This window comes from Erythrolamprus reginae, chromosome 8 (assembly GCF_031021105.1).
Source record: "Erythrolamprus reginae isolate rEryReg1 chromosome 8, rEryReg1.hap1, whole genome shotgun sequence".
Classification (NCBI taxonomy): Eukaryota; Metazoa; Chordata; class Lepidosauria; order Squamata; family Dipsadidae; genus Erythrolamprus; species Erythrolamprus reginae.
Window position 1 is genome coordinate 30,052,860 of NC_091957.1, and position 24,793 is coordinate 30,077,652.

General features: G+C 45.6%; 1 protein-coding gene across 4 annotated transcripts in view; it reads left to right on the forward strand.

Moving 5' to 3' along the window:
• Positions 1-11,085: 11,085 nt before the first annotated feature.
• Positions 11,086-24,793, forward strand: part of TMEM164 (transmembrane protein 164) — a 64,187-nt gene continuing 50,479 nt past the window's right edge. For 2 of the 4 annotated variants that reach the window (XM_070759552.1, XM_070759549.1), the window contains exons 1-2: positions 11,098-11,202; positions 12,379-12,891. In XM_070759552.1, coding sequence (XP_070615653.1) covers positions 12,433-12,891 — 459 coding nt within the window. In that variant the 5' untranslated portion in view covers positions 11,098-11,202; positions 12,379-12,432. Of the gene's footprint in view, positions 11,203-11,840; positions 12,001-12,378; positions 12,892-24,793 lie in introns of those variants that run through there. The other 2 variants (XM_070759551.1, XM_070759550.1) reach the window with 2 other exon arrangements.

A 24,793-nucleotide genomic window follows, 5' to 3' on the forward strand; every position in this document is an offset into this window, starting at 1 on the left:
GGTGAATGCAGCCTTGAAATAAAATGTTGGATTACACTGTGTCACACAGCAATGAGGAAGCTGGACATAGGAAAGCAAGGACATCAAGCAAGCCTGGCAACCAAGTGTAGGTCATTTAGCTCTACTGTGCTTCCCGTAGCTACTACTTGTAGTTGTGAAGGTTGGATGTTTAAAAAAGCAAGACAAGACATTTTTTCTTTTCATTCTTCCTTTCCAACTAGTTATAGAATAAATTCAAAACTTCAAAATATTCTGAGTCCTCTTTCTGGTTTAATTTAAGACCATTTTATTTATTATTATTTTATTTATTAATCGGGACACAATGAAAGCCTATATACGTGGAATATATATATCCTATTCAGCCTACACCAACAAACAAAAAAAAGAGAAACTTAACAACCTTAACATAAAATTACAGGAAGCAGAAACAACATTACAGCAATATCCGGATGACCCAGCAACACTAATTAACACTACTTCTCCTCTCTCTATCTCTCTCTTCTTTCTTTCTTCTCTCTTTCTTTTTCCCTTTCTACCCCTTCTCTTTTCATATTACTGTTGGATTATCAAATATTACAGCTATAAGATTATTCAAATAAGAATTCTGAATACGAAATATTTACATATGGACAAATACTTGGAATGTGTATATAATAATATATATAAGCTATGATATAACACTGTTTACCCCACTCCCCTCCCACTTCTCTTTTCTGTATTCCCATCCCCCTTTTCCCCTGTTTTACTTCTTTTTGTATAAATCAATAAAGTATATTTTTTTAAAAAAATAAAAAATCGGATTTATATGCCACCCCTCTGCAAAGACTCGGGGCGACTTATAAATTTACCATAGAAGTACCTAGGAGGTTTTAGATGTATATTTGTAAATGTATTGTTTGTTTTGTTTGATGTTCGTTGGTATTTTGTATTATTTTTTTAACATATTTGTTAATGTTTATATGCAATAAAAACTATTTTCTTTTTTAAAAAAGGGAAAATAAATGGATTTTAGAGCAAAAAAATTATAATAATAATTTTTTAAAAATTGGGCTCAACTGTGATTATACCTTGAGCACCTACCTGTACTGGAGTGCACAACACCAGGAATGCCACTAGAAGGCAACATCTGCAAAGTGTGTCTCACTTATTTTGGCCATGTGTCTGTTAAAAAGTGCTATTGCTAACATGTTGCAAGCCGCTCTGAGTCTAAGGAGAAGGGCAGCATAAAAAATATACAAAGATATAATAATATTTATATACATGATACTAGTAAAAGAGAAACATTAGGACAGGGGTGCACTTATGCACGTCCCTTAAAACTGACATCAGCCAAACCATAGGGAAACTCAAGGAAGCTGTGCAAGGCTGGAAGATGAGGAGAGACCTCACCAAGAGAATTTCCCAAGAGTTGGCACTGCCTCTATTTTGCTGCTTTTGTAAATAGTCCCTTCTCACTTTTAGCCAGAGGAGTTAAAGAATTATGAGCTGCTTACAGGGAAGTGAAAAAGAGGGCACAAATATTCTCCTAGACCAACCCACCACCAGGGGGCGCCATGCCCTTCAAAATATCCTTAAGGCAGATGGAATTAAAATACAGTACAGCTGGAATGAACAGGTTTATGGGGAAATCTTTACATATTAAAGATGTTCGTGTAAATTGTAAATACACTAAAGCTAAGGCTAAGAGAATCATGTTGATACATTGGAAAATTGACATTATTCTACATGCCAGACATTGGTTGTGGGCAATCCTACGTAGCTTCTGCTCTGGCAATCTCACACTATTTACCAGGGCTTACAAAACCTTCGCCGGACCCATTTTTGAATACAGCTCATCTGTTTGGAACCCATACCACATCTCGGACATTAACACCCTCGAAAATGTCCAAAGATACTTCACCAGAAGAGCTCTTCACTCCTCCACTTGAAACAGAAAACCCCGTACGAAACTAGACTAACAATCCTGGGTCTAGAAAGCTTAGAACTACGATGCCTTAAACATGATCTAAGTATTGCCCACAAGATCATATGCTGCAACGTCCTGCCAGTCAATGACTACTTCAGCTTCAACCACAACAACACAAGAGCACACAACAGATTCAAGCTTAATATTAACTGCTCCAAACTTTACTGTAAAAAATATGACTTCAGTAATCGAGTTGTCGAAGCGTGGAACTCATTACCGGACTCCGTAGTGTCATCCCCTAACCCCCAACATTTTACCCTTAGACTGTCCATGGTTGACCTCTCCAGATTCCTAAGAGGTCAGTAAGGGGTGTGCATAAGCGCACTAGCGTGCCTCCCGTCTCCTATCCTATTGTCTCTCCTGTATCTCATATCTCTTCTCTTCTATCCCTATATCTTTTCTTCTGTTCTCTCATTGATATACAGTGATCCCTCGAGTTTCGCGATCTCAATCTTCGCGAAACGCTATATTGCGATTTAAAAAAAAATATTAATTTAAAAAAAAACCACTTCCGCGTTTGGCTTCGGGAGTCAGCTGGGAAGCGGCACGGCTGTTTTAAAAGGTCGCAGCCGGCCTGGGGGGCTTCCCAGCACCCCCCCGAACCCCCAACCCGGGGGGGGTGCTGGGAAGCCCCCCAGGCCGGCTGCGACCCTTTAAAACAGCCGCGCCGCTTCCCAGCTGAGTCCTGAAGCCAAACGCCAAAGGCGAACTTCCGCGTTTGGCTTCAGGACTCAGCTGGGAAGCGGCGCGGCTGTTTTAAAAGGTCGCAGCTGGCCTGGGGGGCTTCCCAGCACCCCCCCGAACCCGGGTGGCCGGGCGAGCAGCGAGCGAACGGCGGGTGGCCGGCGCGAACGGCGGGCGAGCGGCGAACGGCGGGCGAGCGGGTGCTGGGGGGGCGGGGGCAGCCGACATTCAAAGCAATCTGTCGGCTTCCGCACTTTCGTCGCTCCCCACCTCCACCATCTGCGCATGCGCGGCCATGAAAAAAAAGGGCGCGCATGCGCAGATGGTGTTTTTACTTCCGCAACCCTACATTGCGAAAAATCGAGTATCGCGAGGGGTCTTGGAACGTAACCCTCGCGATACTCGAGGGATCACTGTATTCTATTCCTATATTTTCTCCTCTATTCTTTCCTTGATATATTTTATTTCGAGTATATCCACTATAACCTTGTGTATTATTGTGTATTGGACAAAATAAATAAATAAATAAATAAATAAATAAAGGGAATCCTTGACTTATGACTGGCCACTTAATGACTATTTGAGCTACCTGTGACCAGTTTTCAAAATTGTGACAGCTACACACACATAAACACACACACACACACACACCCTTCAGTCACAAATAAAATTCAAACCTAGATCATACTATTATGCACCCAAGTACAGCTAGTTCTCGACTTACAACCAAAGCTGAGTCCAAAATTTGTGTTGTTAACTGAGCCATTTGTTAAGTGAGCTTTGCCCCATTTTACGACCTTCTTAAGTGAATTCATGCAGTTATTAACTTAGTATCATGGTTGTTAAGTGAATATAACAATCTAACAATTAAGTTGTCACAGAAGAAGTGATAGAGGGTGTTGAAGTTGCCGGAACCTTGAGTGAAAGTGACCACGGCATTCAATATAATGCAATACCTTGTCTTACTAACTTAATTGGTTCCCGGAGGAGGTTCGTAAGGTGAAAAGTTCGTACGGAAAAGTTCCCATAGGAACCAATGTAAAATGAATTAATGCGTGCAAGAAAACCCCCCGCAAAAAACCGCCGCCGCCCGGCTGTCACCTTTTGAAACAGCCGTGCTTCTCAGCTTTCTCCCAATGCCGAACCTGGAAGTTTGGCAAAAGTTCGGGTTTGGGTGGCCGCCGAGAAGCCCTGCCACCTGGTTGTCGCTTTTTGAAACAGCCGGGGGCCTTCTCGGTGTCCTCCCGAACTTGAACGTCAAACCCGAACTTTTGCTGAACTTCTGGGTTCGGCGTTCGGGAGAACGCCGAGAAGCCCCCCGGCTGTTTCAAAAAACGACAGCCGGGCGGCGGGGCTTCTCGGCGGCCACCCGAACCTGAACTTTTGCCGAACTTCTGAGTTCAGCGTTTGGGCGGCGGGTTCGTAAGACGGAAAAAGTTCGGAAGAGGCAAAAAAATTCCGAACCCCGGGTTTGTATCTCGGATTGTTCGTATGGCGAGGGGTTCGTATCACGCGGTACCACTGCACAAGCAATAGGAAATAATCCAACCAGTGTCTTAACATTTAAAAGATCTGATTTTAATAAACACAGAGGGAGCCTAAGAAAGATTCCATGGATGAAAATCCTAAAGGGGAAAACAAGCACACTCTGAAAAATGTGATGATAAAAGCCCAGTCCAGCAAAATACTACTGAAAAAGAAAAACAAGAAATTCAAGAAGAAAGCAGCATCACTGCACAAAGGTCTCTCTGACAGACTGAAAGACAAAAAGGACAAGTACAAAAACTGGAAAGAGGGACACATACGTAAGGCTGGTTATCAGCAGAGAGCCAGAACATTCAAGGTGGAGTCTCAGAATGAACAAAGACAAAAAATGGTCAAGTCCCTTTTCTCCGGGCCTTTGTAAACTTTGGTCACTAAACAAACTACAGTAAGTCACAGATAACCTGTGCATTTGTACCTGCTGCATTCGGCAGGGCATCTTACTCTCTGTTGTGTAGAATGGCACACACTTTTTCCTTCCTTTAGAAGAGAAACACAACCATGTGCCAGAATTGATATTGTGAAAATAAGAGAAACATGACATTATAAAAATGGTACAGCTAATTCATAAAAAAAGTTGACGGGTGTGTAGTCTGTAATTCACCAATAGCACAATAACACAACCCTCTGAGATGTTAACCAAACAGTAAGAACAGAATTTAGCAGAATTTATTTGCTTAATTGTTTGTTTGTTTATTTGTCAAAGCGTGTACAAGATAATAAGTATGGTATAAACATAAACAAAAGCAAATAGGACAGTAGGCATAGTGGTGCGCTTATGCACGCCCCTTACAGACCTCTTAGGAATGGGGAGAAGTCAACTGTAGACAGTGTAAGGTTAAAGTTTTTGGGTTTTGGGGAAGGAACCACAGAGTCAGGTAGTGCATTCCAGGCACTGATCACTGTTGCTGAAGTCATATTTTCTGCAGTCAAGTTTCAAGCGGTTTACATTGAGTTTGAATCTATTTTGTGCTCATGTGTTGTTGCGGTTGAAGCTGAAGTATTCATTGACTGGTAGGACATTGCAGTAGATGATTTTATGAACTACATCAAATCGAAGGCGATGTAGCTCTAGGTTTTCTAAGCCCAAAATTTCAAGTCTGGTAGAATAAGATGTTCTGTTGTGAGCAAAGGAGTGGAGGACTCCCATGAGGTCAAAAGTGTGGAAAAGGCACATGAACTCTCTGCAAGCAGGGAAGGGAATCAATTTAAGGGTTCCTCCAGTGCTTTTAAAGCCAGCCCTGCAAGAAAGGATTTCTCAGAAATTAACTGATCAATGTATTCCATTTTAAAACTCAAGAGATCCAGAATGAGAGTTTCTTATTCATGCTCAACCGTTTACTCTCTCTCTCTCTCTCTGTGTAGGAGTGGGTGGGTGTCGCTACTAAATCAGTACCTATTTCTTCCTTCTAAAAAAAATTACACTCCCGAGGGTGATAATTTATATCTAGCTCAATCTGCTGATTTATGTAAATAGATGCAAAGCGAAAGCACAGGAGGGAAGGAAGCGTGATACGAAGTCAGCAAGTGAGAAATCTTTCTGTTTTGGGCGTTCTGTGCTTTCCTTTCCTTTCCTGCCTCACCCCCATTCGGTTTTATTTAATGGGCATTTGGCTAAACAGAACTGCAAAGTGAGCATGCAAACAAGTGGATCTCCCCCAAAATAATTCCTAAGTACACAAAAGCAGACATTTTCACTTGTTATTTAACTTGCCGTTCCCAGGAATTCACTCTCAGGGACATTCAAAGATTTGAGCATCAGGAAAGGTTTAAGTTATCTAGGCTCCTAATGTATTTGTGATAAAAGTCGATAACAGAGTTATTTTATCTTCAGCTCAAATGGGTATCTAGATTTGGTTATCTTTGTGGAGCTGAAGGTAACCCAATTTTGTGGTCTGAGGTTGGAGCGCATTGCAGAGGAGGATTTATTATAGGCCAAAAGCATGCGCAAGAATGCATACCCACCTGAAGCCCAAACCGTGCAGAATGCAACCACGTGAGCAATCATGGGCTTTCCCAGATATGCCCATGTCTCGTCAACACTCCGCGGTTTGCACTGGCTGCCGATTAGTTTCTGGACATAATTCAAAGTGTTAGACTATAAATCCCTTCATGGCATTGGAGCAGAATACCTACGAGACTGTCTTCTGCTGCACAAATCCCAGCGGCTGATTAGGTCTCACAGAGTTGGCCTTCTCTGGGTCCCGTCGACTAAACAATGTCGTCTGGCAGGACCCAGGGGAAGAGCCTTCTCTGTGGCTACCCCGGCCCTCTGGAATCAACTCCCCGGAGATTCGAACTGCCCCCACCCTCCTCGCCTTCCGCAAGATGTTGAAGACCCATCTATGCGGCCAAGCATGGGGGGGGTAATCCCCCCCTTCTGACTTGTAGCATTTGAGTGTGTTGTGTAGCATTGATTGTTTTTAGTAATAATGGGTTTTAACTTGTTCTTTTTAATATTAGATTTGTATTATATTGTATTGTTATTGTTGTTGTGAGCCGCCCCGAGTCTTCGGAGAGGGGCGGCATACAAATCTAATAAATAATAATAATAATAATAATAATAATAATAATAATAATAATAATTCTTACCAATTGGCCAGTGGGAGGCGTGCACACATGCACGGTGGAACTGAACTAGGGCAATGGCTCATGTACTCACAGAGAGGGCGCTGCATTCCACTTGTGGCTATGTGTGCCATAGGTTCACCATCAGTTACAGGCTATTGTAGAAGGAATGGGAATAAATTGAAGATCCCCTGCCCTTTGATCTTAAGGTGCAAAGATTACCTCCGGGACCGCCTTCTGCCGCATGAGTCCCAGCGACCGGTTAGGTCCCACAGAGTCGGCCTTCTCCAGGTCGTGTCAACTAGACAATGTCATTTGGCGGGGCCTAGGGGAAGAGCCTTCTCTATGGGGGGCCCGGCCCTCTGGAAGAAACCAAGGCTGAAGAAACCAAGGCGTTGCAACCTGTTTTCATAAGGGAGGCGCAGTGCAATCTTCCTTTGAAAGTCTCAAGTGTTGGAGGTCTCACAACCTCTACAGACAAGCTGTTCCACTGGTTGATCGCTCTGTCAGAAAGTTCTTCCTTGTTTCCAGGTTAAGATGAAGAGAATGACAAACAATGAACAAATACAAATATTATTTCAGCCAACAAAAAATGTGAACTCCCTTGCTTTCAGCAATGAACATTAGAGAAAGGATGTTTATTTAATTTAGTGCCCCACATTTTCCAAATGATTGTTTAGGGCCCCTCATTTCAGATCTTTATGTAAACATACTATAGATTATAATTGACTAGCCAGTCTTTTATTAAAGGACTCTATACCAAGGGTAGGCCAAGTTGGCTCTTCTATGACTTGTGGACTTCAACTTCCAGAATTCCTGAGCCAATCACGCTAGTTCAGGAATTCTGGGAGTTGAAGTCCACATGTCATAGAAGAGCCAACTTGGCTTAACCCTCCTCTATACTAATCTGATTTGATGCAAAATAAATGTTCCTATTTGTGCTCTATTTAATTTTGGAACCCAAACCTATTGTTACACTTTCTGTATTCTGTATGAATGAAAAATTATTGTTATATTAAGCCAGTGGTCCTCAACCTGTGGTCATTAGGATCCATTAAAGGCTTGAAAAAAAAGTTATGATTTAAATCTTCAGTTAATCAAGTCTTGGGGATCCATGGCCATGGTCTGTGGCTCCAAAAGGTATTTAAAGAGGGTCCGTAATCTAAGGCACCCGCATATCTGCTATGCTTGATTAAACAAATGCCATTAATTATGTAATATGGGGTCAAATATATCACCCCCTGATCATATGCATGTGGAATGTTCTTTTAAAATATGAATTGCTGAAATATATCCAATTGCTTACAAAGTCAGGAGTTTTGTCTTTAGATTGCTCAGTTGCATCAGCTGACTCTTATATTGTCGATTCTTATCTTCTGACAGTATCAGTATACTTATTGGATTAGGCAGAGCAGTTCCCAATGGCTATAGAATTCTTGCCAGAAAAAAATATTTTCCTTTTCTTGAACTGTTCCTATTGTTGTAGGATGACTTACGTGTACAAATACATGTATTTATTTCTTAATTTTATAAAACATAAATGTTTCTAAGTACAGGTAGTCCTCAATTTATGGCCACAATTGAACCCAAAATTTCTGTTGCTAAGTAAGACAGTTAAGTGAGTTTTGTCCCATTTCTTGCCACAGTTGTCAAGGGAATTTTTTCAGTTGTTAAGTCATTAACACAGTGGTTAACTCAACCCTCAACGCAAACAGGGATCACGAGCCCAGGGCACCACAATTGTCATGTCACACACAGTTGCCAAGTGTCAGAGTTTTGATCTCATCACCATAGGTTGCTGCAATGGTCACAGGTATGACAAATGGCCACTTCTTTCCAGGGCCTTTGTAACTTTGAATGATCACTAAATGAACGATTGTAAGTTGAAGACTACAGGTACAGGTGGAAGGCTAGAAAATCTAAAACATCTAACTACCGAATAAAAACGGGCGGGGCTGACAGAAATCCAAGCAAAATGGTGTTAAGAAAGCGGAGAAGCCTTTGCAATATTAGTACCTTATCCTCAATCCTTCCAGTCACCACAGATGCCAAATAAAAAAAGCAGCAAGGGTGCACAATGTTCTCTAATCGGCAACGGATTGCTTCCGCAAATCTCTTCCGTGTTGACATAAAGGTGTTTTCAAAAGGCCGTTCTGTTAGTTGGCACGGAGGAAAACAGCACAGCTTTTGTAACGATGTGCAGCCAAGATCGATCAGAGGGCATTTCAGATAGTCAGTAATCACCGCATTGTTTAGCAGCCAGTCCCTATGGACATCTGTCTGTCTGTCTATCTATCATCTTCTTCAAGGAAGTGCAGACCCTCAGCAGCTCCTGCAACGTCCTTGGCAAGGCTTCAGATGTGGTTTGACCCAGCCTCCTTCCTAGGGAGGAGAGTCACTGGTGCACCCAATTGGCTTTGGCTAGAGGGGGGGCTGCTAAGGTGAAACGGCGGCGTGTGCTCGCTCCCGTGGCTCTGAGCGCTAGCAGAATCCAGCGCAATTACACTACTGCACCTGCCCAAGTGCAGTAGCATAATTGCGCTGGACTCCGCTAGCGCTCAGAGCCACAGGGGCGAGCACACGTCACTGTTCCATCTTAGCAACCCACCTCTGGCTTTGGGCCTCAAGCCGAACTGGAACTCACAGTCTCCCAGTTTCAAGTCTGGTGCCTTAAACAGCAGACCAGGAGTGTCCAACCTTGGCAACTTTATGACCTGTGGACCAAGTCCCCAAATTTTCCCCAGACTGGCACGACTGGACACTCCTGCCTTAAGATTAAACTGGTGATCCCCACTCTTCCATCAGGTTGGAACACTGAGCTTAATTCGGATGAGGAATGAAATCTGTCTCAATTAGAATGAGGGGAGTAAGTCCATCTTCTCAAATTGGATTCTGACCAGTTTCTTCCTCCAACTGCATTTTCTTTGCCAGGATGGGATCCTCCTTAAGAGCAATCTCCAAGCTAAGCATGTGACTTAAATGTAGTTCATAAAATCACCTGCCACAATGTCTTACCTGTCAATGATTTCTTCAACAGCAACAACACACAAGCAGACAATTGAGTCAAACTCAACTTCACTGCTCCAAACTGGACTGCAGAAAATATGACTTCAGCAACAGAGTGGTCAACGCCTGGAATGCACTATCTGTGGGGTGGTGAAGTGGTTAGAGTGCAGCCCTGCAGGCTCCTTCAGCTAACTGCTAGCTGTAGTTCAGCAGTTCAAATCTCATCACTGGCTCAAGGTTGACTCAGCCTTTCATCCCTGAAAGGACCCAGGTTGTTGGGGGCAACAGGCTGACTCTGTAAACCGCTTAGACAGGTCTATAAAAGCACAATGAAGCAGTATATAAGTCTAAGTCCTCTTCCTTCCTTCCTTCCTTCCTTCCCTCCCAACCTCCCTCCTTCCCAGCTGATAGAATGCAGTATTGCACACTAACTCTGACCACTGCCAGTTCAAATCTCCCCACCGGCTCCAGATTGACTCAGCCTTCCCTCCTTCTGAGGTGGGTCAAATGGGGACCCAGATTGTTGGGAGCAAGAGGCAGACTCTGTAAACCGATTAGAGAGGGCTGGAAAAGTACTAGGAAGCGGTCTATAAGTGCAAATGCTATTGCTATTCTTCCCCAAACCCCCAAAACTTTAACCTTAGACTGTCGACCTCACCCCATTCCTAAGAGGTCTGGAAGGAGCCTGCATAAACACACCAGCGTGGCTACTGTCCTCATTTACCTGCACCTACTTTGCTTACGTTTATACCAACACCTGCTATCTTGTACATGTTTTTGATAAACAAACAAAAAATAATATTTTTTCTTGCACGTTTTTGATAAATAAATAAAATTTATATTACATATATTTTAGACAGATAGACAGATAATTAATTGATAGATATATAGATAAATAATTTATCTTGCACGGTTTTGATCAATAAATAAAAAATAAAATTTATCTTACACATATCTTAGAGAGACAGATCAATTAATTAATTAATTAATTAATAAATAGATAGATAAAAATTTAGAAAACATTTCCCCGTGCAGCGAAGAGGCCCCCCTTCTCCGCCTCCCTCCCAGAAAGGCCTTCCCCCTCACCGGGCGGCCGAGGCTGGCTGGCTGTCTCAGCCCGGCCCACGCCGTCTGCCTCCCCTCCAGCGGCTGGCTGGCCACGCGCGGGGCGGCGGACGGGGGAACGCGGGGCGGCCCGGAGCGGCTCCCCGCGCCAGGGCGCCCCACCTTCCCAGGCCGTCGAGAGCCACGCCCCCGGGAGGCGGAGCGGGACCGCCCCTCGTAGCCAATCTCCGGCGCCCCGCGGCCGCCGCTCCGGCCGAGCCCAGCGCGTCGGCGGGGGATGCTGCTCGGCGGGCGGCGGCAGAGCGGGGCTGAGGCGGGGCGCGGGCGGCGGGGCCACGTTGCGGCGTCCCTGCAGAAGTCGGAGCGCGGCGGTGGGTTCCTTGCTTTCCTCTCCCCCCCCCCCGATCGATTCCCGCTGGGCTGGAGGGGCCGCGAGGCCGGGGGGGCTAAAGGCCGGGCGGGGGAGGCGGGGGCGCCCCTCCCTCCCCTCCCCTCCCCTCGGAGAAAGACCTCCCCCCCCAGACGGGGCCACAGGTGGTTTACACCCCCCTCCTTTTATTCCCTCCGCTGCCCCCCACCTGTTCTCCCTCGTAGGGCTGTCGTGCAAAGGCGGAGTCCCCCCCCCCCAGCCCAGTTCATCAGCGCCAAAGAGTTTGGACAACCCGCTTTTGCTCCCCCCCCGGCTAGAAATGGCTGGGTGGGGCTGAGTCCCCCCCCCTTTCCTGGGGTTCTTGGGGCACTTCGTTGGCTTGGGCTATGGGGGGGAGGCGGTGGGGAGGGACTTGAACCTGCAACTTTGCCTTGTAAGGCAGAGAATTATCCTCTAGGATAATTATATATATATACTGTAATCTAAATATATATATTTACTTACTTATTTGATTTAATTTTTTTATGTGCCCTTCTCCTTAGACTCAGGGCGGTTTACAACATGTCAGCAATAGCACTTTTTAAAAGAGCCAGCCTATTGCCCCCCGCCCCTCCAACCCAGGTCTTCATTTAGACATATATATTTCATAGTGCTTTTACAGCCCTTTCGAAGCGGTTTACAGAATCTGCATATTGCACCCAACAATCTGGGTCCTGATTGATTGAACTTTTATGCCGCCCCTCTCTGAGGACTTTGACCCGCCTTGGAAGGATGGAAGGCTGAGTCAACCTTGAACCTGGTGAGATTTGAACTCCAGGCAGTGGTCAGAGTTAGTGTGCTAACAACTGGGAAGGAGGGAGGAAGAGAGGGAGGGAAGGAAGGTAACAATAGCATTTAGACTTATAGACCGCTTCCTAGTGCTTTTACAGCCCTCTCTAAATGGTTTACAGAATCAGCCACTGCCCCGCCCCCAACAATCCGGGTCCTCATTTGACCCACCTCGGAAGGATGGAAGGCTGAGTCAATCTTGAGCCAGTGATGAGATTTGAACTGCTGAACGACAGCTAGCAGTTAGCTGAAGTAGCTTGCAGGGCTGCCCTCTAACCACTGCGCCATCCCGGCACTTGGTGACAAAGGAAGGGTCCTTGACTAAGTGAGGGTTTTTCCTCCTTTCCAGGTTCTGCTCCTGGGGTCTTCTGAGCTGCGTGGAGGGAGGAAGCCCTGACATTTCATGGTCTGCCCCCTGGAGGGGGTCCTGGTTTTGCTCTTCTCAGACTCGCCCCTGCTGCCTCCTGGCCCAGGCGAGGGGGAGGCCCCCTGGACCATGAGCCGCTACAGCTTCTCCAACCTGATGGACTGGGTGTACGGCGGGGTGGACCCCAGCTTTGAAGGCAATGGGGGCCGCGAGTGTGCCGCCTTCCTCCCTTGGGAGCAGCGCCTGCTGGAGAGCCTGGTCTTCACCGCTGTGGGAATCCTGGAGATCCTGGTCTCCCTGCAGAAGATCAGGAGGTCCGTGCCCGCAGAAGCTGCCGACCTCGTGGCTCAATCCCGCATCAAGGAGGAAAGCTGGGGCAAGAACCTGTTGCTGGTGACCCTCTGCCTGACCTTTGGACTTGAAGTGGGATTCAAGTTTGCCTCCAGGACGGTCATCTACTTGCTCAACCCATGCCACGTGGTTACGATGATGCAGGTAAATGAACCGTCTTCCTTTCAACTGCCGGTAAAAGGGAATGTGTGTCGCTTGAGGTCGAACTTGAGGGATCCTTGATGGCTCTCCGAGTTTGGTGGCTTTCTGGCAGATGTTTCAGATCCAGCTGAGTGATGGAACCTCTGCAAGAAAAGCCAGCAAACTCTGAAAGCACCAACAACCCCCAAGGTTTGTACTACAACAACCAACAGCCACAGCTGTCTAGGCGGCCTCAAGATGGGCAAGGATGCTTGAAAATGGAAAAGGCGGCTGTTTTTATTTTAGCCAACAGTTCCTTTTTTTGCATTCTTTTCATCAGTGCCAAATTTTACTTTGCAACTGTTCTCTCTCTCTCTCCCTCCTTAGCAAAGAGGTGAGGTTGGGTGAAAGAACACATCCAGCATTCAAAGGCTTGAAAGGATCCAAATCTCTTTTATGGTCTCTGAAAGACGGCGAGGCTGGGGCCAATGGGCTCTGCTGGGGGAAGGCTCTTTCAGGACCAATCTGTGGGCCGGTTTCTTCCCCCCCCCCCCAGTCAAACGAGGGACCTAGGAATATGAGTTGAATGTTACCAGCTGTTATTGTGTTGATGGGTGGTAGCTTTAAGAAGAGCCTGGTGTGAAATGGTGTATAGCAGTGATGGCGAACCTATGGCATGGGTATCACAGGTTGCATGCGGAGCCACTTCTGCTGGCACACGAGCCTTTGCCCTTGCTCAGCTCCAATGTGCATGTGTGTGCCGGCCAGCTGATTTTTGGCTCACGCAGAGGCTCTGTGGGGGGGATGTTTTTGGCTCCAGAGAGCCTCCGGGGGGATCGGGGAAGGTGTTTTTACCCTTCCCCGGCTCCAGGGCAGCCTTTGGGTGCACCAGAGTTTGGGAAACAGGCCATTTCCGGCACCCAGAGGGCCTTGGTGGTGGGGGAAGCTGTTTTTGCCCTTCCCAGGCATTGAACTATTGGTGTGGGCACTCGGGCATGTGCGATATCGCACATGTACACTCTTTCAGCACCCGAGGAAAAAAGGTTCGCCATCACTGGTAAATAGGTATATAATGCAGTGCCTTCCCCCGTGAATGTGTGCACAACCCCCTCGTACTGCCCCCAACCCGTGCAAGCGCACAGACTTCACTGAAGCCTTTGGACTTCCAGTAGGCCCATTGGGTCCATTTTTCGTCATCCACAGGCTCTGGAGTCTTTCCTAAACTTTGGGGAGGGTGAAAACAGCCACCCCATCCTTCGGAAGGCCAAAAACCAGCGGGACAGCACATACATGTGCACCGGAGCAGACATAGGGCAATGCCTCATGTGCCTGATTCTGCTTTTGCAAGGGATTGGACTACAAGACCCCCAAGGTCCCTTTGAACTCTCGTTATTCTGTATTTGACTTATGACCGTAGTTGGAACCAGAAGTTCTATTGCTAAGTAATGTGGTTGTTAAATGAGTTAGGTCCGATTATAGAATTATTATTTTTTGGCCATGGTTGTTAGGCAGTTCACATGCCAGTTGCCAAGTGCCAAAATTTTGATCATGTGAACTGTAGGAACTCTGAGATGATTGCAAGGGTGAGGACCAATTGTAAGTCCCTTTTTTCACTGCTATCGGATCTTTGAACAGTCACTGAACCAATGGTTGTAAACTGGGGACTCTCTATTTTTTATTTTTTTATTAAAAATAACCTTTATTTGTAAGACACAAAATACAAACAACAAAACACACACACAGAAAAACTATTAAAATAAAAGTTGGACAATTTGTGACATGCCTGTAATACAATTCTAACAGTGCTTATTTTCTATTACACAGATTGTATTTGTATAATTAATATGCACCAATTCTTAGCAAAGATCTTATTCTGGTATATCTTTTTCTTTGTGACTGATCCTCTGACGTTGTTGTAAGTTGAGGACTCTCTATAGATGCCCCAAGGCATAAAGTTGGGCCAGCCAAAAACTCCATTTGTTTAGATTCTTAAAAACTAGCATGTCCAAACTTTAAGACCGCTCTTGGCTGTCCGAGGATAGAGTATTAAAAAATCCCCGAATGGCAGCCATGAGGCCACAATCAAAGCTTTGCCTGCTTTTTAGGTGCAACTATGCCTACCTTGCCCCCCCCCCTCTTTTTTTGATCCCCTGAAATCAGTTTTTAAAAAAGCCAGTCAATCCTTCTCAGTTAAGGGAAACAGTGAGCAACTGGCTTCTTGTTAAATTTATTAATTGGATTTGTATGCCGCCCCTCTCCAAGAATTTACGTTTATGCACAAGGATTTATGCACAACTGTTTATGCACAACTGAGATTTACAGCTGGTTTGGAATTAGTGTTGCATTCGTCTTGTGAGAGTGATGTTTCAGAATTGGAGCGAAGGGAGCAGAACATGGGAGTGGGTCAGAGTGAAATACCAGCCTGTAATTTCCATTAGTTTGAAATCCGTTAACATAGTTACTTCGCCGATGTTTAATTATTTCTCCATTCTCTCGGGCAGAGGTGAGCTGCTAAGGTGGAACAGTGATGTGTGCTCGCCCCCATGGCTCTGAGTGCTAGTGGAGTCCAGCGCAATTCTGCTACTGCACCTGGGCAGGTAGTGAAATCACACGTGGACACGCAGGTGTGCCCGTGGCCCAGGTGCAGTTGCAGAATTGCGCTGGACTCCGCTAGCACTCAGAGCCATGGGGGAGAGCACACGTCATCGTTCCACTGTAGCAGCCCACCTCTACTGTCAGGCGAAAATGAGAGTTTGGGGTGGGTGTCGTAGAGCCTTTTGGAGCCCCTCAACAGATGCTAAGATTAGTTTCAGGAGAACTGGGATACCTAAGGGTGCTTTTTCAAAAGGCATCTGCACTCTGTTATTCTTTGAAGACGTTTTGCTATTCATCCAAGAAGGTTCTTTGGTTCTCAAGAAGGAACCGAAGAAGCTTCTTTGAGTGAGAAGCAAAACGTCTCCAAAGAAAAACAGAGTCCAGTTCCCTTTTGAAATAGCACCCTTGGGACAACCATGAGCTGGATGGCTGAGAACCTGTATAGACGAGAGGCAGAACGGTGCTCCACTGCTCTGGGAAAGGAGCACTGGCAGGTGTCTATGAAGATTCTCACCCATCCAGGTTGTCCAAAAGGTGCTTTTCTAGGCAACTGGACTTTGTTTTTCTTTGGAGACGTTTTGCTTCTCATCAAGCGGCTTCTTCAGTTCAGTAGGTGGGCTTGCTTGTTTTCATCCAGTTTTTCTACCAGCGACATGGTTTTAAAAGCAAGGAGGCCACTGGGCTTTTACACTTTGACCAGCAGTGAGTTGAGTCAACTTTCTGTTTTCCAGGGGGAAGAATGCATGAAATCCAGAGTCTATACGCTTAGCAAAATAATTTCCACTGGTCCAATCTTCAGTGTAGTCGTTTGTCAGCTTTCAGTTTGTGTGCAAAAAGTCGTTGCTACCAGGTGCATAAAAACCAAAGAGAGCTCAAAGGGAGATCTGTGGGAAAGGGCACAAGGTTAAACAAGCCTTAAGAGTTTGTTTTAGTCTTAACTTGGCGATAGTGGAACAGTCCACGATTAGGGCTGGGATGGAAAGAAAGTGACACAAGGACAAAAAAGCCCTAGAGAAACAAGGAAGATTAAATTCTAAGTTCTGGAGGCATTGAAACTGCAGTGAAATATAAGAAAGGCAATCACCCAAAGCCCCAAAAATAGATAGTGGCTTCCCAATCTCATTACTTCCCACCACCACCCTTGCTGTAATTGGGAGAGAAGGTGTCACCACTACTCTCCATAAGTCTATTCACTTGAAATAGTCTTAGGGAGTGTGATGTTTTACTATTGTACTAGAAATCAGGATTTTGCAGACCCTGGGTGCACCTGCGTGTTCGTGTGCGATTTCACTACCTACCCAGGTGCAGTAGCAGAATGTATTAATTAATTAATTAATTAGATTTGTATGCCGCCCCTATCCGGAGACTCGGAGCGGCTCACAACAACAAAACAGTACAAATCCAATAGTTAAAAACAATTTAAAACCCTTAATATAAAAAGCAATCATACATCTCATACAAACCATACATAAAGCGGAGACGGCCCAGGGGAATCAATTCCCCCATGCCTGATGGCAGAGGTGGGTTTTAAGGAGTTTATGAAAGGCAAGGCAGATGGGAGCAATCCTAATCTCCAGGGGGAGTTGGTTCCATAGAATTGGGGCCGCCACAGAGAAGACTCTTCCCCTGGGTCCCGCCAGATGACGTTTTGTCGATGGGATCCAGAGAAGGCCAACTCTGTGGGACCTAACTGGTTGCTGGGATTCATGCGGCATATTCTGGTCCGATGCCATGAAGGGCTTTATAGGTAATAACCAACACTTTGAATTGTGACCGGAAACTGATTGTCAACAAATGCAGACTGAGGACAGTGTTCCCTCTAATTTTTTTTGGGGTGGGCGGAAAAGTATAGTGTCTGAGCGGCAGTCCCTTTGGGACTGGGCGGCACAGAAATAATAAACAAACAAACAAACAAACAAACACAAAAAACCCACCCTGTTTTGCCTCAGAGAATTTCAAAATAAAATACTGTACTGTGTGTCTATAACAGTGAGCTCATAATAGGGCAACTCTACCAATATCAAAATGCCACTTAAATAGTTGAGCTAGTTTCAAACTAGATTTTGATTTTCTTTCTCTCTTCCTGACTCCCATTCTTTTTCTTTCTCTTTTCCTTCTCTTTTTTCTATCTGTTTCTCTCTCTTCCTCTTCCTCTCTCTCTCCTTCCCTCTCACTCTTTCCCTCTCGGCTTCTGGGCAGGTTTTGAAAACTCTGAGTTGATGATGATTTTTAAGTAAGTGATTGCTCACTGCTCAGCTTAGAGGGAACTATGACTGAGGAGTGTTGGTGTAACATGGGCATACCTGGGGAAGCCCATGATTGCTCTGCATTCTGCACGATCTGAAGTTTCCGAACACTCTTCAAAGATAGCCCCATGTAGAGAGCGTTACAGTAGTCGAACCTCGAGGTGATGAGGGCATGAGTGACTGTGAGCAGTGACTCCCAGTCCAGGTAGGGCCACAACTGGTGCACCAGGCGAATCTGGGCAAACGCCCCCCTCGCTACAGCTGAAAGATGTTTCTCTAATATAAGCTGTGGATCGAGGAGGACACCCAAGTTGCGGACCCTCTCTGAGGGGGTCAGTAATTCCCCCCCCCCCGGGTGATGGACGGACAGATGGAATTGTCCTTGGGAGGCAAAACCCACAGCCACTCCGTCTTATCAGGGTTGAGTTTGAGTCTGTTGACACCTATCCAGACTCTAACAGCCTCCAGGCACCGGAACATCACTTCCACTGCTTCGTTGACTGGACATGGGATGGAGATGTACAGCTGGGTATCATCAGCGTACTGATGATACCTCACCCTATGCCCTTGGATGATCTTGCCAAGCGGTTTCATGTAGATATTAAATAGAAGGGGGGAGAGGACTGACCCCTGAGGCACCCCACAAGGGAGAAGCCTAGAGGTCGACCTCTGACCCCCCACTAACACCAACTTTGACCGACCGGAGAGGTAGGAGGAGAACCACTGAAGAACAGTGCGTCCCACTCCCAACCCCTCCAGCCGGCGCAGAAGGATACCATGGTCGATGGTATCGAAAGCCGCTGATAGGTTGAGAAGCACCAGGACAGAGGATAAACCCCTGTCCCGGGCCCGCCAGAGATCACCCATCAGCGCAACCAAAGCAGTTTCCATGCTGTAGCTGGGCCTGAATCCTGACTGCTGAGGGCATAGATAATTGGCTTCTTCCAAGGACCGCTGGAACTGGAGTGCCACCACCTTCTCAACAGGGAAGGTTGGAGACTGGACGATAGTTGTTGAGAATGGCTGTGTCCAGGGAAGGCTTCTTGAGGAGGGTGCGCACAAGTCCCTCCTTGTAAGGAGCCGGGAAGGACCCCCTCCCCAAAGAACCGTTGACAATCTCCTGGACCCAGCTCCGTGTCACCTCCCTGCTGGCCCAAACCAGCCAGAAGGGACACGGATCCAGCAAACAGTTGGCGGAACTCACAGCTCCAATGGCCTTGTCCACTTCATCAGGTGTCGCCAGATCAAACTCGCTCCAAACAGATGGACTAAGACGGGCCCCAGTCGCCTTGTACTGGACTCTGCTAGCACTCAGAGCCATTGGGGTGAGCACACGTCACTGTCCCACTGTAGCAGCCAACCTCTGCTTAGGACTACAATTGAGCCTGAAATTTATCTTGCTAAGTGAAACATTTGTCAAGCTTTGCTCCATTTTACAACCTTTCTTGCCACGGTTGTTAAGCAGGTTATTACTGCAGGTTATTAAATGAGTTCACAAGGTCCTTAAGTGAATATGGCTTCCCATTGACTTTGCTTGTCAGAAGGTCCCGAAAGGCATGAGCCAGTTGCCAAGTATCTGAATTTTGATCACGTGATTATGGGGATGTTGCAGTGGTTGTTTGAAAAGTGGTCAGAAGTCCCATTTTTTAGCATCTTTGTAACTTCAGTCACTAAATGAAATGTTGTAAGAGGTAAAGAGAATGAAGAGCAACATTGACTCTAACCACAAACAATTTTGGCCATCATTTAAATGTTATCCAAAGATATTCTTCAAGTAAGGGATAGGATTATATGAACAACAGTTACAGTAATACCTCATGATACGAACTTAATTGGTGCAAGGAGGACGTTCGTAAGACGAAAGGTTCGTAAGATGAAACATTGTTTCCCATAGGAAACAATGTAAAGTCAATTAACCCGTGCAACCAAAAAACCCCCCGCAAAAGAACGGCTTTCCGCGACTGCTGGGAAGCCGCGCGGCTGTTTTAAAAGGTGACAGCCGGCCAGAGGGGCTTCCCAGCACCCCCCGAACCCGGGTTCGGGGTTCGGGGGGGTGCTGGGAAGCCCCCCAGGCCGGCTGCGACCTTTTAAAACAGCCGCGCCGCTTCCCAGCTGTCTCCTGAAGCCGAACGCCAAAGCCGAACTTCCGTGTTCGGCTTTGGGAGACAGCTGGGAAGCGGCGAGGCTGTTTTAAAAGGTCGCAGCCGGCCTGGGGGGCTTCCCAACACCCCCCGAACCCCGAACCCGGGTTCGGGGGGGTGCTGGGAAGCCCCCCAGGCCGGCTGCGACCTTTTAAAACAGCCGCGCCGTTTCCTAGCTGTCTCCTGAAGCCGAACGCCAAAGCCGAACTTTCGCGTTTGGCTTCGGGAAGCGGCGCGGCTGTTTTAAAAGGTGACAGCCGGGCTGGGGGGCTTCCCAGCAACCTCCCGAACTGAACCCGGGGTTCAGAAAAATGTTGCCTCTTCTTACGAACTTTGTTCGAGTTACGAACCGGCGTTCGGGAGGCTTCTGGGAAGCCCCGCCGCCCGGCTGTCACCTTTTAAAACAGCCGCGCGGCTTCCCAGCAGTCTCCGAACGCCGGTTCGTAACTCGAAAAAAGTTCGTAAGAAGAGGCAAAATTTTTCTGAACCCCGGGTTCGTATCACGAGTTGTTCGTAAGACGAGGGGTTCGTATCTTGAGGTACCACTGTATTTTTGTTTAATAGTGTTGCTTGCTGTTAACTTTGCTTGTTGTCTCACTTTGTTGTCTACTATGTCCTAGCTTAATTGGATGTGTTAACTTCCCCATACTGCCACGTTCTGTTACAGCTGACCTTAAAATGGGTAAAATATATATTTCACTGAACACATTTCTCACTTAGCGACATAAATTGTGGCCTCAATTGTCATCATAAGTTGAGGACTACCTCTACTAAGCATTCCTCCAGCCAGCCTTAGAAGACCCTTGGCACCCTTCGCCAAGCTGTCCTACTCAATGCTGTTCAACAGCCCTTAAATGTCATGTCATAGGGTTGAAAGGGACCTCAGAGGTCATCTGGCTGAACCCTCTCCTTGATGCAGGATCACTGGAGGTTTTCAAGAATAGACTGCACAACTATTGGAGTGGAATGGTGTCAGGCTCCTGCTTTGGACAGGAAGGTGGACTAGAAGACCTCTGAATAGCAATAGCATTTAGACTTATATACCGCTTCATAGAGCTTTTACAGCCCTCTCTAAGCGGTTTACAGAGCGTAAGCATATCACCCCCAACAATCTGACTCCTCATTTTACCCACCTCAGCAGGGATGGAAGGATGAGTCAACCTTGAGCCTGGTGAGATTTGAACTGCCTTCCAGCACCCAGCTTCTATGTTCTATGATTTTATCTGCTGTGTTCTTTCTTAAAAAGCTTTTGATGCTAGCGAGATAACCAAATCTCATGAACTTTATGTTTTCAACCGGAACTCTCAGCAGACTCAGGCTTTCTTGTCATTCTTCATTTGTTTCCCCTTTCAAAAACACGATTGCTCCAACGATTGTGACGTTGTGTAACATTGTGCAAACACCCTCCCCTCCCCGTTTGAACACGTTGCTGACTCCTAGCTTAATGGGATCTGTTAACTTCCCCATACTGCCATAAACTTTGGGCTCAATTTCCATCCTAAGTTGAGGGCTACCTGTCCTAAGCATTCCTCCAGCCAGCCTTTGAAGACCCTTGGCACCCTTCTGGTCAAGCAAGATGGGGGTGTCCTTTCTTGCCATATCCCAACTTTTCAACACTGTCATTTGCAGATTAGTTTCCCTGAAGCTGCTTTTCAGTCTGTGAGGCGGAAGCAATAACATAAATGTATTCTGACAGGAACCCCATTTGAGTTGTTTGTCCCCCCCCTTTCTTCCTTTGCCTCCTCTTCCAAAAATGGTGGAAAGAAAAAAGGAGGTTGTTATCTTTTGTGAATGCAGCTCCTTACAAAATGTGCCAGGGAAACAACAAAAGACAAAGAGGGCGTCTGTATGCCCTCAAGAGCTATCAAGTGCTATTCTAAAGCAACTGACGTGTGCTTTTGCACAGATGTGGATTGCTGGTGTTTTCTAAGTTTCCACTTTCAGGGAGAAAGGCAGTGTGGTTTACAGTGGCTGGTTGAAACCAGAATATCAATAAAGGAGAATATTTGTGACTCAGGGTTCAAATGAAGGGTTTTTGGTGCTCTTTGAGCTTGCTTGTTTTCTTGCAGATGTTTCATTACCCAAAGAAGGTAACATCCTGAGAGCTAGTAAAGAGTGGGGGTTGCTCTCAATTTATATTCCAGTGCATTGCCCTGTCAGTATTGGCAGGAGTGGCCTTAGAGGTTCCTTAGTTGGGCTGTTTATTTATTTATTTATTTTTAATTTTCAAAATGTTTACATGATAATAGGTGTTCTGCCTGGCCGCGGGCCACCCAAAAACTAAGTAATTATCCAAACACACACACACTTGCAGGCTTGTAAAAAGAAAGGAAAGAGGTTTTCTTTATGTACAGAGGACTGCGAGTCTCGGCGTCTGCCAGAGCAATGCTAATTTATGAATCCAACAGGTCAGAATTAATCACTCAAGTCAGCATAGAAGCCTTTCTGGCTTAGGTCAGTCAAATAACTAATCGCTTAAGTGTCAGGATATCCAAAGATATCCAAAGCAAACACAAAACCACAATTCATCAAAGTCTTTCTCCAAAAACTGAACGATAAATTCCCACGTCATCAGCAAAACCTTCCCTCTTTCAAGGCTGCGGCAGCGTCTTTCATTCCTAACACCTGTGATCTAGAATCTGTTTCTGCGTTTGCGCAGCTGCTCCTGGCATCCCAGCATTCTCCTGACCCGAATATTGATAATAGGGTCGTCCCTTATGTCCTCCCCGTCTGACTCAGATGAAACTCTGGCTGGAGATCTGACCGGCTCCATTTCCCTCTCAGCCTCTCCAACCCCTTCCTCATCCCTTTCTCCCTCTGGTTCACTGTCTGATTCCTCATCAAGCCAGACAGGTCTTCTGTAAATGGACGACTCCAGCTCCTCTGAGTCAAAATCAGCAGCCATAGGAGCTGGCCTGAAGCCAACCACAACAATAGGTGTGGTATAAACATAAACAAAAGCAACTAGGTACAGGTAAATTTGGAAAATAGGACAGTAGGACAAGGATGGAAGGCATGATGATGCGCTTATGCACGCCCCTTACAGACCTCTTAGGAATGGGGTGAGGTTGACTGTAGACAGTTTAAGGTTAAAGTTTTTGGGGTTTGGGGAAGAAATCACAGAGTCGGGTAGTGCATTCCAGGCATTGATAACTCTGTTGCTGAAGTCGTATTTTCTGCAGTCGAGTTTCCAGCGGTTTACATTAAGATTGAATCTATTTTGTGCTCGTGTATTGTTGTGGTTTTAAGCTGAAGTAGTCATTGACCAGTAGGACATTGCGGTAGATGATTTTATGAACTACATTTAAATCAGATTGAAGGCGACGTAGCTCTAGGTTTTCTAAACCCAAAATTTCAAGTCTGGTGGAATAAGGTAATCTGTTGCGTGCAGACAAGTGGAGGACTCTTCTTGTGAAATATTTCTGGACTCTCTCAATTGTATTTATTTATTTATTTATTTATTGATTGATTGATTGATTGATTGATTGTTAGAGTTGAAAGGGACCATGAAGGCCATCAAGTTCAACCCCCTGCCCAAGCAGGAACCCTATAGCACACCAGTCAAGTGGCAGTTCAATCTTCTCTTAAAAATGTCCAGTGTTGGAGTTCACAACGTCCGCTGGTAGGTTGTTCCATTGGTTGATCGCTCTGACCGTCAGGAAGTTCCTCCTTATCTCCATGTTGAATCTCTCCTTGGTCAGTATTAATGATATGCAGTGCGGGTTCCAGTCGGGTGAGCTGTATTCGAGGATTGGACTGGCAAATGTTTTGTATGCTCTGGTTAGCAGTTTCATATTGCCAGAGATTAGTTTACTGTTGGCTTGTTTAGCAGTTTGTTCATTGGGGTATTATTTACTTGATTGTTGGTCTGATGTTAATCTTGGTTAACTTTTATCTATGTTCTTCTGGGTGCTGATTGCTGGTGGGGAAGTGTTGGGTTTTTCCAGTTCCCTTTTTGGCATGTTGATTGTCTCTTTTGCATTCTCTGTAGATAAAGTTTATGTTTGTTTGTCTGTTGATGGCTAATTTGTACCAATACCAGGCTTTAGAAAATCCCCCTAGGCTAGCGGTTTTGGACTTGGCTTGGTCTAGGAATATAAAAAGGTCCTCTTGGAAGAGAAAATAGAATTGACTATTTGGGTTTGGTCCCCTTTTGCAAAGTTGGAGACAAGTTAAAGGGGTGGGGTGGGGGGAGAGCTATACACAATTGAGAAAGGCCTCATCTGGTATTTGTAAGCACCCGGTATTCACCTGATATTCGTAGGTCTTCAACTTACAATCAGAATGGCACCAGAATTTCCATTGGTAAGCAGGGCAGTTGTTAAGTCAGTTACAACCAATTTTACAAACCCTAATTTTTAACTTTGCTTATCAGAAGTTACCTGGGAAGGTATGCAAATGGCAACCACCTGATCCCAGATTGCTGCAACTATTGTAAATATATTCCAGCTTGCACAAGATGTTTCCAAGGCTCCATATATTTTAATGTCTTGAGAAAACAGATAAAAATCTTGCATTAGATCACTGAAATCTAATTAGATCACAGTGTGCTGCCTGGAGTAACACTACATTAATTAAATCACCGGTAATCAATAAAGAAATATACCTTGCAAGATATTATTTGCTTCTAAGATGTCTGAAAATTTAATTTCTGTTTATTTTGGTGGGCACGGGATGTCTTACCTGTATTTATTCTAGGTTCATTTTAATTAATTTTTTAATGAAATAAAAACTTTCATTGCTTATTCTTCATGATGCACCCACCTTGTGCAATATGTCAGAACTGAAGTCTACAATGTAACCTGCAGTCCAACAAATTGCAGACAGCTGTTTTCCATTTTTCTCAACCTTTAATCTTACATACCATCTGCTATAGGAGACTAATATTTAGAAATATGTTTTTGAGAAAAAGAGGTGGTGCACAAGATATGTGGAACTGCTACT